Below are 16,750 nucleotides of genomic sequence, written 5' to 3'. Positions count from 1 at the left end.
TATACATCACAGTGTATGGCCTTATATGTAAAGAATAAAATAAAAATAATTCTAATGTCCATATAATATACATCAAAGTTTATGGGTTTATAAGTAAAAAATAAAATAGAAATAATTCTAATGTCCATATAATATACATCAAAGTGTATGGGTTTATGAGTACAAAATAAAATAGAAATAATTCTAATGTCCATATATACATCAAAGTGTATGGACTTGATAGGAAAAAAATAAAATAGAAATGATTCTAATGTCGATATATACATCAAAGTGTATGGGCATATATGTAAAATATAAAATAGAAATAATTATAATGTCCTATGGGAATGATTGGTTATAGGACTGAAGGAAAACACTGTTTTTTTTTAACTTAGTCGACGTTTCATCAGTACTTTGCTGATTTTTTCAATTCAATTCAATTTGGGAGAACCCTTCATCATAAAGCACTAATATTCATGTAACTAATAATTCCCATATATATGTAAAAAATGAATTCACACTTTCACTCAAAATAGGATTTTCGTATTTGTTCAGTACTTTTAGTAGTCAACAAGGGATTACGAACTTTTTCCATCCAAAGTTTGATAATTTCCGGTTGTTTATTATCTGCTTCAGGAAACCGATGACGTCTACTAGTCTTATCACCACAGTTCGGCACACAAAATTTATTGCTTTTAATATTTCTATTTCCCGACATCTTATTCAATTATCAGAAAAAACACTTAGGAATCAAGATGCACTTCACAACTTCACACTGCACTCACTGCAGACAAAGACGAAAAGAATGAGGTTATGGAAATGTTAACAAACGTAAAATCAGCGATGGAAGCGACCCCATGCGGTGGTTCAACAAACTAAATAAGGGGTCCAGTTTTTGTAGCTGAGTTTCCCCTCTATCTTGACTTACTTTATGGTACTGAGAAAGGAAAACGCCGAGAGACTCGAAAGCGGTGGAAGAACCAGCGAACAAGAGGTAAGGGTGGGGAATTCGACGCAATCGCCGCGCGTAACAACGTAAACAGAGCAAGAATCACAGGAAGAAGAAAAAAGAAAACAATAAGGAAAACACCGAAACAAGGGAGTTTTGACGGGAAAAAATGCTACGGTTTTCCTACCTTGGACAGGCCAACTCATTCACTGCAAATCTGACAGAAAATAATCGGTTATTCACACAGAAAAAGTCGATTCTTACGAGCTACTCGTACACACGTATCAACAGAAGCAGAACGTTCAGATAATATAATGATTAATTGTCAGTAAACTTTTTTAAAAACGTCACCGTCACATTTTTCGGGAATCATTTTTATATATAAAAAACCATTATTATTTTTCACATTTTCGGATGTCATGTCAAAGGAAAAGAAACAAAATATTGAAAACTTATTTCATTTTCATATTTTAATTGTTAGTGAAAAACTGTAAACGATTTGTGGTAGTACAATACTTTTCGATATTTTTTGTGCTGAATTGTTCTACGTTCGCGCTGCTTTTGTGCCGTTGAGAAAAATATTTTTTATCTACGGTTCTCTAGATACTTCATAAAATGCCTAAAATGGACCAGCGCAGCCCTTTGAAAGTTTTTTTCTGAAAATCGTCACAATTGTAGCACAAAAAAACAAAAGTGCTCTGCTCAATTCTTTTCTTGTTTTTATATTTTCTAATGACATAACTCAGAAGTTTAGCACAGCCTATTTTAGCTGTTGAAAGCAACTTCTTCGTAAAGTAAAAAAAATCAACAGCTTAAAAGGCACAACCTAGCCCAATTCAGCAGAAATTTTTTTTTCGCCAATAAAAAAGTGCAGGTGCAACTTCACACACATTGAAGGATGGATATGGATTTTTGATGTTCCGGACAAATGAAACTGTTTTTGAGACGGCGAATAGTAGTAAAAACATGAATTCATTTCCATCAGGTATTTTAATATTTCGGCATCCGAATTATACTATTTCTGGGCGCGAAAAATAAGTAACAAATTAACAAATATTAATCGCGCTCGGGAGAAGAGGTATCTATGTGATTTTTTCAAATGTTTCATTTGACGTATTCGAGGAAGGAATTATAATACAGATTTTGGATTTCCGTTTTAGAGTACATGAACTTGAAATGTAAAATATCTTCAAGCGGAATCTACTTCCGGTTTAACGGATACATATTCGAATTCTTCGTTCAATTCTACACTGATTTGAAGTATGTTATGCGCAACCACACAGGCGATTTTTGAATTACATATAGCCTGATTATAAATTTTTTTTGAAATATGATTGTCACAAATTAGTGTCCGTATCTTCAAAATCCCTCATTCTAATAATTTCTCTTTGCGAAAGTGGAACATGAGAAGGTACCTCTACCAAAAATTAGACCTGTATGTAGTATAGGACAGCCTGTCAGAATAGTAAAAAAAAACGAAAATTGTACATACTCGAGCGTATCAGATTGAGATATATTTGGTTATTACATGTTGAAAAGTATATATTATCTTTATCTGACAATTTAAGCGTGACGAAAATGTGTGGGAGGGCGCCAAACTTGCAAAAAAAAACGTCACGTGTACATTCTAGAGCGCAGTGGCTTTTTTTCAATTTGAAGATAATGATTCAATAAAAACGCGAAAAATATAATCTGACAGTTTCGGCAAGCCGAAACGATGAAAATTGTCCATAAAGATCACAAAAATCAGTTTTTTTCAATTTCCTTCTCTTCTGGGCTTCAAATTGTTTTCGCATTCATTATAAAAGTTGTAGAGCATAATATTTTCTACAAATTTTGTCCGAAGCAATTTTTTCTACGTTTAAACGTTTTTGAGATATATGGTGATGAAAGTTCATTAGACTGGGTTTATACATTGACCTTGGCCTTTCGCAAGTGTGGCTAAGATCCTCGCCCCCATCACCCTTTAGCTCGAAAACGGCTAAGAGTATCTAAAATTGCTTCAGACAAAAGTTGTATAGAATTTTATTATCTACAACTTTCATAAGGAATACAAAAACAATTAGAGGTACAGGAAGGAGATATTCTAAAAAATGCATTGTTATCATCTTCAAACTGTCAGATTGAGAAAACCCCCCTTGATTAGTGTCAGATTAATGGGTCAACACGTCTGTAACACCGAGATTAACCATGTGTATGAAAATCTGACAGGCTCGAGTATGTACAAGTAACGATTTTCTTTTGCATTTTCAAAGGACCGCCGTGACCTTGCGTCACCTCCGAATTGTCAGTTTCTCGAAAAGTAGCTTTCTTTGGGTCCAATTAACATTTCTCTAAAAATCTGACATGCTCGAAAAATTTTTTTTTGTACCATTTTCAACTCTTCCGTACGGCAAGCTCCACCGCGCAAACTGTCAGATAAGCATGAATTTATTATCAAAGACACGTAGGGCATATATAGTTTTTTAATCTGACACGGTCGAGTATGTACAACTGACGATTTTTTTTATATCTTTGAGAACCTGCATACACTTTCTCCACCTTTTTTTCATTCTACCATCTAATCTTCAAAATCCACTAGGTCTCCACGACGCTAGAGTAAATCCTGATTTAGAATCATCTGCTCCCCAACTATTGTATAACTTATGAAGAAATATTATAAAGGGTGTCTGACAAAGGGCTCCAAAGCGAACCTCAAAAAAACTATGATACCCTATTTTTTTCAAATGGCAACCCTATAATTTTGTAATTCCATGCTCGTCAAAAACTAGTTAGGGTGTCCCAAACATTTCATGCCTTTAAAGTCAGTAGTTTTGCCTTTATTGAATAAAATTCGAATTTCACGCCTAAAGACAGGTTTCGCAAAGTCAGATTCATTAGTATGCTTGTATTTTTTGAAGTAGGCTATGTTAGGAACTGTCATTCTCAATTTTTTCACTGATCAAGCACTATGCAAAACGTTTGCCGCAAATAAAGAACATACTTTTGATATATCATTCTAGTGTAATTATTATTGCATGATTTGCATAGTGCTTGATCAGTAAACAAAAGTGAGAATGACAGTTCCTACTTCAAAAAATACTAGCATACAAATGAATCTGTTACGAACGTTGGTGTGACTTCCGATGAAACCGAAATCTCAAAGATTCTACAAGAAATCATCTCTTAATTTGGTAGGCATCGTTGGTTGAGTAATGCGATACTGATTAGTTTGAATAAAAGCGAAACCGGTCTATCGCTATCCTCCCTCTATGTCGGTACGCTCTCCCTGATGTACTCGGAATGTAGATTTCTGCCAGCCCGATTGTTTCCCTTGATATTTATATCTGAATTAATTCTTATGAGATGTAGAGCCTCCGAGTACTAACCTGTGAACTAGATGATCTCTTTGGGCACAACGCATCTATTTCGTCAAAGAATACTACACATGGAGCGGAATTTTTTGCCCGTGCGAAACACATCCTAACGGCCTTTTCACTTTCGCCGACATACTGGAAAAAAAGGTAATATTAATTTCAAATTATGTATTAATTTTTTTTTATCAATTACTCACCATATTCAATAATTCTGGACCTTTGACTGAAATAAAGTTGATTCGAGCATCATTGGCGAGAGCTTTAGCCAACAAGGTTTTTCCACATCCTGGAGGACCACAAAGCAATACACCAGCTGGTATGCTCAGTTTGAGTTTTTCATATTGCTTCTTGTACTGCGTAGCTCCCTTGAAATGAAAAATTAATTATTATAGGGTATTATAGGGTCATTGTAGGTGTATTTTGCTACATATCCCCATACTTTTGGTATTTACCATTCGGTTAATACATATGTAAATGTATTTATTCTGTTGAGGGGGTTTTCACTAGAAGTATCTGGAAATCTGAATGTTATTGATTCTTTAAATAATCGGGCCGTACCAACGTAATACTTTCGACCCTGGAGCCAGATCCACAGATTACAGAAACAAGTTTCTGTTGTGAGTAACCAAATCGAAAATGACCAAAAAAAGGCCCGAAAATTCGAAATTTTTTGACGTTCACAAGAATGTGAACAAATCCACGATCACAGGTTGAACTCAAGCCTGGCGTTTTTTTTTCAAATACAACCAGTATGTAAGATGTCTCAAAACATGATGTATGCACTTGAAAAAAAAATGACCAAAAGAGGCCCGAAAATTCGAAATTTTTTGACGTTCACACGAATGTGAACAAATCCACAATCACAGATTAAACTCCAGCTTGGCGTTTTTTTCATATACAACTAGTATGTAAGATGTCTTAAAACATGGTGGTAGCACTCGTCAATTTTTGAATGCCATGACATTTGACCTAATCGAGAATAAGAGTTTTGTTTCGTGGAGGCGCCACCATGTCCTTCGCTTCATTCTATCCTTGTTTTATCCAAGAAACCTAGGCGAATCTCCACCGGTCTAGTATATAGCAGAAAAAGGGGTCCAAAGGGAAGGGAAACAGGGAACTCACCTTTCTTCCGTACAAGCTTCGTGGTTATCACCTCGCTGATAGGGAAGACAAAAGGCACTCCACTCAAAGTTGCTCAATATCACTCTGGTTTAATTAGTAGATGATTTCAATAGAAATGACAAATTGTGCGATAAATGCGGCGATATTACAGAGGATAACTTTAGTTTCACGAGAAAACTATAGCGCGTCCGACGATGATATTATTATAGTTGTGAAGATTGACAGACGAAGAGTTCTTTTCCTGCCCGCAAGGTGCCGCTAGATACTGGGACAAAAATGCCTCGCAAACCCGAGTCGGGCTAACATTCACGATACGACACACTATACGCGAAGAATATTTGAAGAACAGACTAGAATTATTTAAGTATTTCTGTTTCAATACATGTTCTTAATTCACATTACGTATTTCCAATGCAATCCGTCCTGACTGCATGTTCATCTGTGATTTGGTTTTGCCTCAAATTCCAACAACAAAGGGTGATAGTTCGACAACACCGAACTCTTAGCTGTAGTTCTTGATTGTCAATACAGAAAACTGAACGACATGTTGAAAAAATGAAAATTCTACACTATTTTCCGAAACGAATACATTTTCACAATCCAATAATCGCTTAAAAATACAGCACATTCGCAAGCCTTAGGAGTGTATTCAAATATCAATTGACAATAAGCTGTCAATTTCTAAACAGCGCTACCTACAGTGGAAAAAAAGACTTATCCCATATTTCCAAAATTGGTAAAACAAAATCATTGCATACATGTTATTAGACATCTCATCTGTATGTGAAAGCTTGAAAAAAGAGAGGTTTGCATCGATCACTGAGAGGGGAGGGTAGTACCATTGAACTATATTCAAAAAGCACAGCAATAGATATGAGCAAGCCGAGAGAGATAGTCAATAGAGCATCGAGCCTTTTTGTTTAGCAAAGGCGTAGTGAGTGAGTGAATATTTCCATACAGCATATATTTGTTTGTGATGATTTTATTACCTTTTCATTGTAATGGCAAGGAAAAATTGAGCATCAGAATATTCTTTTTCATCATTCTACACAATCACACCATTATTGTTTATTGTTTTTGGCCTTGGTATTCATTAAAATTCATTTCATTATGGTTTTCTTAGGTGAATCGGCCATAAAGGAGTATCTCCTGGCCCAGTAGTAACCCTAGTATGTTACTATTTCTACTTACCAATAAGGTTACAACCAGTTGAGATCGTATGTCCTTTAGGGAACCTACATCATCCCAACAAATATTTGGAACACTGGATAGACCTTCTCTAATGGATGAAGGTCGAATCACCTTTGCAGCTTCAAGAAAATCAGCCGTTGTAATAAACAAATATTTTTTCAAATTTTCAGGAACATCATTATTTCTGAGGACTGTGTCAATTTCTGATACATCTTCATGATTCCAATTTATAATCGACTCGTATTCACTTGGTTCGGTGACCATACAATTTTCTTTTTCAATTTCTACTGTAGTATTTGTTGGCTCTGAATCTGAAATAGAACATTCTCTTCGAAATAGGAAAAATTCATCATAATGAAATGTTGAGTGAAGTTGGGAGAACTCATGACAATCAAATGAAAAAATTAAGGCTTCAATCCAATAAAATAGTGAAGATACATTCAGATAATTGGAAGACAAATACAGTAAGAGATTTCGACAACTGAATAGAGATTATAGATAAATAAGGGATCCAATCAGATATCTGAGGGAGGAACACAGACGTTATAGAAAACAAAAGGAGTGCTGATGGGGAAGAAGGTATCTACAAGATACAGGATCTAGCGCCTGAATAATGAAGAAAAAAACAACTCACCTGATAAATCTTTTGGTACTGCTGAAGAAGGAATATTTTGTTCTTCCTGTTTACTGTTTCCATCTTCTATAACCAGAACAAGATTTTCCTCTTCACTCACATCATTACTTTTCTCCTTATTAATTTCCTTTGGATGATCATCCACAATTATTTCAGTTTCGCTCTTATCTGACTCTTTCTTTTCTGCGCTTCCATTTATATTTTCATCTTCGCCCACAGAATTTTGGAGATTTAAGATTTCATTTCGATGCTGTCCAATAAATCTGTCAAAGGAAATGTCTGTGGCTCTTTCGACTAAATCCACAAGATCAGCGCCCACATATCCCGGTGTTACTGCACCAACAGGGTTCCAATCGAAATCCGGTGCGAATTTCAAATGAGAACTGTGTAGTTTCAATATAGCTATTCGGCTTTCTTCATTGGGTATACCTAACCTAACTTCACGCGAGAATCTTCCATTCCTTCTCAGTGCTGGATCCATTGAATCTGGATTAGTTGTTGCGCCAATCAATACTACTTTTTCCGCCAATGGATTTGTTGCAAGGCCATCCAGGCAACAATTGATTTGTGAAACAATCCTTTTCTGCATATCTTTTTGAGCATTCAATCTATTGTTGGTAATAGCATCGATGTCGTCAATGAAGAGAACGCAGGGAGCCGAAGCAACAGCTTTTTTGAAAAGATCTCTTATCAACTTTTCACTATTTCCTGATATTCCCTCTACAAGTTCTGGAGCAGCAACTTTTATGAGTGGATAACCGAAGTCTCCAGCAATTGCGTGGGCCAAAAGAGTTTTACCACAACCAGGAGGTCCATATAGTAAATAGCCTATGCGGCGTTTAGGGCCGACATATTCTCGTAGCGTGCGATTCCTTAGGGGTACTGTATCCCGAATTATTTCATTTATTGTTCTCTCCATTCCGACAATATTTTTGAAAGTAACATGAGGCACTTCTGTTGGTATTGTGTCTCTAGGTTTTGTTTTCTTCTTTTTATTCACTTGAACTGTGATCTTATCATCAATTCCACGTTTTTTTCCTGAAAAAAATCCGAATTAATGAAAATGAAAGTGAAACTTTGCCTAGATCAATGGCTTGCTTATTTTTCTATTCAACGTTTCTTCTCCCAGTGAACAAAACGACGCGTTTCACTCCGATCTCAACGGCCCCAATGATTAAAATCAATGTTTACGCGTCCACAGAATGTGACAAGTGACAACAGTTTTCACGGATTCGTGGAGAACGCAACGGAATGAAAAATGTTAAGGTACTGCAAATCACTAATACAAAGAGAAGAATAAAAACGGCGCAACCGCCATAACAATAAATTCGAGCTATGTGAAGCTGGCACCCCCAAATGAAAATTTTTGAACCAAAATTTCAGAATCGTTTGTCCACCTTTTTTTTTATTTGTCCAGGCACCGTTTGAGAGATATGGGAAAAAACTTTTTTCGGTGCATTTTCTGAGCAGCACCCCCAAATTGCAAAAACGTTTTTTTGATGGTACAGATCGTTTGTCCAACGTAAGTCCACTTTTGTCCACCCAATTTTTTCATTTGTCCACCCACAGAACCGTAGAAATCAACCTTTTAAAATTTTGGAAAGTGCGAAGTTGGCACCCCCAAATGAAATGGTTGTCCACTTTTTTTTTTCACTTGTCCAGGCACCGTTTGAGAGATATGGAAAAAGAAGTTGTTGTGGCGCATTTTCTGAGCAGCTCACCCAAATTGCGAAAACGTGTTTTTTATGGTAAAGATCGTTTGTCCAACGTTAGCCCACTTTTGTCCACCAAATTTTGTCATTTGTCCACCCACAGAACCATAGAAATCAATCTTTGAAACTTTTGGATGAAAGTGTGAAGCTGAAACCTCAAATGCGAATTTTGAAACCAAAATTTCAGGGTTGTTTGTCCATCGTAGGTTTGTTCGTCCACCTTTTTTTCATTTATCCAGGGAGCGTATGAGAAATATAAAAAAGGGAATTTTTCCATTGCATTTTCTGAGCAGTTCCACCCTATTGCGGGAAAGCCTTTTCCGCAATTCCACTACAATCTAGGCAATTATTCGATTCGTTCACTCGCAGAACCATAAAAAACAATTTGAAAAAAGTGTTATATTGTCATCACAAAATGCCAATTTTCGAAAAAAAACATTCAGGTTCGTTTGTCCTTCGCTGGTTCATGTTTGTACATCGAAAATTCATTTGCAGTTGTATAGACTCCATTAGCAAGATGGGATGAAAAATTGATTAATCAAAATTCTTCGTTGACTATTCCTAAAATGCTAAAGAATATTTTTTACCAAATGAATCGTTCGTCCAAAGTTCCGAAGTCACGTTTGTCCAATCAAAATTTTCATTGTTTCATATGCTTTATTCAATTATTTTATCAATGCAGTTCATTGATAAAAAAAGCAAATATTTTCTTTTTATTCGTAATTTTACCAACAACTGCGAATTCATTGAGAATAACGTTGTTGCATAACGCGTCATATTTGTTTACGAATTTCTTCAGTTGTCCGGGTTGTCTATCAAAGTCCTTCATCAGACAATTCAAAAATTGCAAATAAGGATTTGTTGATGTTTTTCAATTTATGGGGAATGTATGGATAAATAATTGAATCATCTGTTTTCATTTCTATTATATATTTGGAACAAAAAATATGGACAAGACTACGAGTACCTACATTAATTCATCAGTTTCCACATTTAATATAAATGGCGATGACTGGATATACAGAAATATTGTCCTTGACTGATTGCACTTTTCGTGACATATCATCGCATTTTGTCCAAGTTCCTGTAACCCGTCTTGTAAATGCGACAAAGTGTTGGTAATAATGGACAATCACCCCGCCTAGCATACATTTTTCATTTATTACCTCAATATCCTCAGGAATTTCGTTCAATTTTATTCCATCAGGAAAAAGATTTGCAATTTTTGAATTGTCTGATGAAGGACTTTGATAGACAACCTAATTGGTTTTCTTACCATTACATTCCATTCCATTTGCGAATGGCACCTGGACAATTGAAGAAATTCGTAAACAAATATGACCCGCGATGCAACAACGTTATTCTCAATGAATTCGCAGTTGTTGGTGAAATTACGAATAAAAAGAAAATATTTGCTTTTTTTTATCAATAAAGCATATGAAACAATGAAAATTTTGATTGAACAAACGTGACTTTGGACGAAAGATTCATTTGGTAAAAAATATTCTTTAGCATTTTAGGAATAGTCAACGAAGAATTTTGATTAATCAATCAATAGTTTATACAACTGCAAATGAATTTTCGATGTACAAACATGAACCAGCGAAAGACAAACGAACCTGAATGTTTTTTTTGAAAATTGGCATTTTGCGATGCCAATATAACACTTTTATTTAAATTGTTTTTTATGGTTCTGCGAGTGAATGAATCGAATAATTGCCTAGATTGTAGTGGAATTGCGGAAAAGGCTTTCCCGCAATTGGGTGGAACTGCTCAGAAAATGCAATGGAAAAATTCCCTTTTTTATATCTCTCATACGCTCCCTGGATAAATGAAAAAAAGGTGGACAAACAGACCTACGATGGACAAACAACCCTGAAATTTTGGTTTCAAAATTCGCATTTGAGAGGTTTCAGCTTCACACTTTCATCCAAAAGTTTCAAAGATTGATTTCTATGGTTCTGTGGGTGGACAAATGAAAGAATTTGGTGGACAAAAGTGAACTAACGTTGGACAAACGATCTCTACCATAAAAAACACGTTTTCGCAATTTGGGTGAGCTGCTCAGAAAATGCACCGCAACAACTTCTTTTTCCATATCTCTCAAACGGTGCCTGGACAAGTGAAAAAAAAAGGTGGACAAACATTGACCTACGATGGACAAACGACCCTGAAATTTTGGTTCAAAAATTGGTGCCAACTTCACACTTTCCAAAATTTTAAAAGGTTGATTTCTACGGTTCTGTGGGTGGACAAATGAAAAAATTGGGTGGACAAACATGGACCTACGATGGACAAACGACCCTGAAATTTTGGTTCAAAAATTTTCATTTGGTTGTGCCAACTTCACACTTTCCAAAATTTTAAAAGGTTGACTTCTACGGTTCTGTGGGTGGACAAATGAAAAAATTGGGTGGACAAAAGTGGACTTACGTTGGACAAACGATCTGTACCATCAAAAAAACGTTTTTGCAATTTGGGGGTGCTACTCAGAAAATGCACCGAAAAAAGTTTTTTCCCATATCTCTCAAACGGTGCCTGGACAAATGAAAAAAAAAGGTGGACAAACGTGGACCTACGATGGACAAACGACCCTGAAATTTTTGTTTCAGAATTCGCATTTGGGGGTGCCAGCTTCACATAGCTATAAATTCGAAGCGTTGAAAAGCCACAACGAAATGTTCAACAGGTAGCAGAATCGAAGTATTTCTTGAATACTGCATTAGACACCTATAAATACATACTCAGAGCAATAGTTGGGGAGCCGACGATGCTAAATCTGGATTTACTCGAGCGTCGAGGAGACATAGTCATTTTGAAGTAGATGGTGATGGTAGAAAGAAAAAAAGGTTCTATGATGAATGCACTTTCAGCGGTGCGGAAAGCGTCTGCAGGTTCTCAAAGATGAGAAAAAAAAATCGTCAGGTGTACATACTCGAGCGTGTCAGATTAAGATACTGTATATGCCCTACGTGTCTAAGATAATAAATTCATGTCAATCTGACAGTTTCCGTGGTGGGGCTGGCCGTACGAAAGAGATGAAAATAGTAAAATAAAATTTTTTTTCGAGCGTGTCAGATTTTAAGAGGATATGTTAATTGTACCCAAAGGCAGCCACATTTGAAGGGACTAATAATTCGGACGTGACACAAGGTTACAGCGGTCCTTTGAAATTGCAAAGACATACTCGAGCGTGTCAGATTTTCATACAGATGGTTAACCTCGATGTTGCAGACGTGTTGACCCATTTATCTGACACTAATCAGGGGTGCGGGGCTTTCTTAATCTGACAATTTGAAGATGATAATAATGTTTTTTTCTTAAATATCTCCCCTCCTGTCTCTCTAATCGTTTCCGTATTCATTATGGAAGTTGTAGATAATAAAATTCTATACAACTTTTGTCTGAAGCAATTTTACATACTCTTAACCGGTTTTTAGTTAAAGGGCGATAAGGGCGAGGAGCTTAGCCACACATGCGAAATGTCAAGGTCAATTTAGAAACTCAGTCTAACGTACATTCATCGCCATATATCTCAAAAAACGTAGAAAAAATTGCTTCGGACAAAATTAGTAGAAAATGTTATGCTCTACGACTTCTATAATGAATGTGAAAACAATTTGAAGCCCAGGAGAGTAGCTTGAAAATGAGAAAAAAGTCACCGCGCTCGAGAATGTACACGTGACGTTTTTTTTGCAAGTTTGGCGCCTTCCCACACATTTTCGTCACAATTAAATTGTCAGATTAAGAGAATATATACTTTTCAACATGTAATTAACCACATATATCTCAATCTGTCACGCTCGAGTATGTACAATGATATTTTTTTTTACTATTCTGACCGGCTGTCCTAGACGATTCCCCCTATCTACAGATCTGATTTTTGTTAGAGGTACTCTACAGGGTCCAAGGTATCTCCCTTTATATTAATCTGACACGTTCGAGTAAATCCCGAATTTTCCTCTCGGGCTCCCCAACTACAATGACAGAAATAGATAGATCAATTTTTTTTACATTAAATACTGAAGCCTTAATTCCAAAAGTAATAACGGGATGAGCAACTGCACGATATTCGCTTTCGTGCGCTATTGTCAGAATGTGTGACAGAATCTTAGAATATAGAATTCTATGTTCTAAGGACAGAATTGATTCACAATAGATTTCGCACAATAAAGTCACTTCAACTCAGTGCATAGTTGCCATAACCACAGAACGTTGATTTCGTGGAAGTAAAGGAATGTTTTTCTACCACTTGAGTTATTTTGCAAGTGATTATTTGCTTCAAAGATTATAGAGTAGAAAGATGGGAAACGAAGCGACTAAAGTGATGGTAGCGCCACCTGTATGTCGAGCGTGTTTTTAAGAGGCTAGGACTGGTTAAAATATTAATTTGAGGTGCCATTTGCAGAAACATTTTGATCAAAGAGGTTTTGAATGTTTTGATTCTCGTACGCTTTTTGTTTATCTAGCTCGTTCTAGTTGCTGATTATTGAATTTTTTTGTCTTATTTCTTGGTTAAAACAACAAAATATCTTTCAAAAATTATTGAATGGTGAAGAACTGTGGATCAGATAATAAAATGAATTCTCCGAGAGTCCGAGATTAAGTTTTTTACCCAACTAAGGAAAATCGAAGCGTAAGTATTAAATCTCGTAAATGCGAATCAGCTAAGTGTATTATCAAAACGACGTATTACACAGAAATAACACCTTTCACGTATAGCAGATCACCATATACTTTTGTGTCCTAGTCAAAGCTTTATTTATTGTCCATAATTTAAATTTTTGTAATTTTTTGTAAATTGCATATAAAAATATAGCACATCCAACAGCGTTTTTCATTGATATCAATTGATTCCAAACAATGTTCAGATGAAAACTAACATCCTGATGACAAAACAAAACCATACTTTTGTTTTGTCGATATTGAAATTTAAAACAAGGAATAGAATTTGAATTCAATTATAAAACAGAAAGCTGTTATTGAATAGTTTTTCCGTATTGGCAGTGCGTTTTTAGCGCCATCTCATTGTCAAGCGTGTTTTTACTGACCAAAATGTAGTCGGTTTTTAGTACTAGAGATATGAGGGCGTTTCATATCTTTCTACTCTATAATCTTTGATTTGCTTATTTAAGAAGTTATTATACTATTGTAGTCTGCTAAAGTTCATTATTACTCGAAAACATGGTTCGTCAGTGTTATGTTTATGTTAATAACAAAACACAAAACCTCTTTTATTACACTATACTATTTGCCAAAAAAGTAACGTAACTCGTCAATAATTCTTGTATGAAGCATTGTTAAGGAAAATTCTGGCACCTGTCGATTTTTAATTTCAAAAGCAATTTATCGTATGCTTTTTTGAATTTGATATTTTTCACTCCCTACGTCCCGCACCGTCTACTTAATTTTTTTAAATGAGAATATATGGATTGTGATACATCAAATCAATAGTTATTTATACTATATGGGATTTAAGTAACATTTACCAGTTGAGGACGAGTGTGCGCCCGAACGATAGAGAGGGCTGGCAAAAAAGTTCGAAACTTGTTAATGTACTTATATCTCATATAGTATATAACATTTTTCCCCTCCCTGCATTGTATGTTCACAAGAAAATGCTGGATATACTTTTGGACTTTCATTATCATTACATTCTTAGAACATAGAATATTCTATATTCTAAGACTATATTCCATAGCATTCTCATTAAATTATGGCATTCGCGGCAGCTAAGATGTCTCATTCGATTTTGTTTTTAATTTCGTGAGGATATGGGATCAGTTTCGTTTTTCCCACTGTAGGTAGCGCTGTTTAGAATTTGATAGAGCATTGTCAATTGATATTTGAAAATAATTTGAATACTTTCCTACGACTCTTGGACCACCACCGATTTAGCAGCCTTACAGAGAAAAATAAGGACGATGCTGACTAAACACAATAAACATCACCCCAAAAGCTCAATAGAACGGACGGAGCTGCCACGACATCTTGGGGGTAGAGGAATTGTTGATTTGTCTAACCGTATGTTCCAGAAAATTGAAGGACTTCGAAAATATTTCCTGAGCAAGGCAGCTTCGTCAGAACTCCATCGAGTAGTTTGTGTTGCTGATAGTTCTACACCGTTAAAGCTACAGCAGGACCACTTGGAAACCGTCGAACACTCTGCAGAAAGTAAAAAGCAGAAACTGATTGGCAAACCTTTGCATGGAAGGCACCAGAACGAGGTCAACCATGATTACGTCGACATATCTGCGTCGAACTACTGGTTGACCTCCGGAAGGTTGTTTCCTGAGACAGAGGGCTTCATGCTCGCCATCCAGGATTAGGTGATTCCAACAAGGAACTACATGAAATATATCGCCAAGGATGCAAAGGCGTAGGAAGGGGGGTGCGGAGGGGGCGAACCGCCCCGGGTGCCAGCCCTGTGGGGGTGACAAAAATGTATCTTAAGAGGCTTATATTTGATTAGAGCGTATTTTCCTAGCAAAGAATAACAAAGTACATCTAAGTCTGATCGATTTTAGATATAGTTTACGTACGATCGCTAAAATTGTGGGTGAAGTACAATTATCTATTAGGAAAGATATCGTATAATGGCAAAGAGGAAGGTTAATCTTTGAAAATGGCTACTAAGCGAGGAGCGGAACAGTCGGCAAAGAGTACGATCGCGTCGAGAAGGAACTTGAAGTCAGGGCTGAATAGAGTAGGAGCAGCGAGTGTCCGGGTGGAGTGATTTATGACCCATTATGTTTCCACGCGCCTGCCTCTTCCAGGAGTTTAATTTTGTCATTCATCCTCAGTGCGTCTGCGTCAGTACCTAAATTCGACTGCAATAATACGCAATCGCTGTTTACTCGTTTATTGTTTGTGCTTCTTTGTGGTAAACTAGACTAGCTGCCGTGGTGCTTTGGTGTACGTATAATCGTACAGAAATAAAATATTGAATCAGTGGTCCAGATTATTCTACCTCTTCGATCTGGCAGCTATTTAGGAATTTGGGTGAGTTTTGTTTTCCCATGCGTTTTGATAGTTCGAAATGTGAAAGGATGAGGAGCAGAGGTAGGTATTCTACATATGCACACTTTCGCAATTTAGTGAAGGTCGAGCTGTTGAGAAGTAGCAGGAGGACTGACAATTAAGGTGGAGTGCTCAGTATGAAGCTGTAAAGCCTGTATTCTAAAGTTCCGAGAAGATTGTCGATATAGCATTGAGGAACTTTGTGACCCTTCAGAAACTATCCACATTTGAAGAGCAGCTTAAACTTTATTAACTGCAGAATGTGATTTTTCATTCTTGTGCTATTTGAGTCTATGGAATAGTGCACTAGAAGAAAAAAGGCTTTCAAACTTCTCATTCTTATGAGGAAATTTTCGACACTTATTCCTACAGTGTCGAAAAGTGCCTCATCAGAATGAGAAGTTTAATGGCCGTTTTGATTGAAAACAGGAAAATTCTTGTGGAAAAGGCAATGTAATTTGCGAAAGGTATTTGTGACGAGATGGAAATTCCTACCGCCAAAATAAGAACCTTCAGAAGAAGGAAATCTATGCCTGGAGAGAAAGATATCGGACGATCGATGTTAGGGCGCATTGACTCGTTTCAACAAGAAATAAACACTCGTTGCCAAGGCATGGAAGTGATATCACTCAGGTGTGCTATCTTGCAGACCAAGAACTTGCTGAAGAGTTCAGAAACTGAATTGCTAGAATTAGTTGGCAGTTTAGTTTGGAGTTATGAAGAAATGTCTTCAGAAGACATGTTGAAAGAAATCTCACGTCTGAGGAGGTTTTTAAAAGTGCGGCTA

The 16,750-nt window shown here is 36.3% G+C and overlaps 1 protein-coding gene across 2 annotated transcripts in view; it reads right to left on the bottom strand.

Annotated features, from left to right (window-relative positions):
- LOC123307730 (nuclear valosin-containing protein-like) overlaps window positions 1-16,750 on the bottom strand; it is a 59,432-nt gene that overhangs the window by 13,650 nt on the left and 29,032 nt on the right. For both annotated transcript variants that reach the window (XM_044890150.1, XM_044890151.1), the window contains exons 4-7: window positions 7,232-8,269; window positions 6,598-6,908; window positions 4,482-4,649; window positions 4,297-4,419 (exon numbers count right to left, since the gene is read on the bottom strand). In XM_044890150.1, coding sequence (XP_044746085.1) covers window positions 4,297-4,419; window positions 4,482-4,649; window positions 6,598-6,908; window positions 7,232-8,269 — 1,640 coding nt within the window. The remainder of the gene's footprint in view (window positions 1-4,296; window positions 4,420-4,481; window positions 4,650-6,597; window positions 6,909-7,231; window positions 8,270-16,750) is intronic.

Source organism: Coccinella septempunctata, chromosome 2, assembly GCF_907165205.1.
Source record: "Coccinella septempunctata chromosome 2, icCocSept1.1, whole genome shotgun sequence".
Taxonomy (NCBI): Eukaryota; Metazoa; Arthropoda; class Insecta; order Coleoptera; family Coccinellidae; genus Coccinella; species Coccinella septempunctata.
Note: the sequence above shows the minus strand (reverse complement) of the source record. Positions and strands in the feature narration are given on the sequence as shown.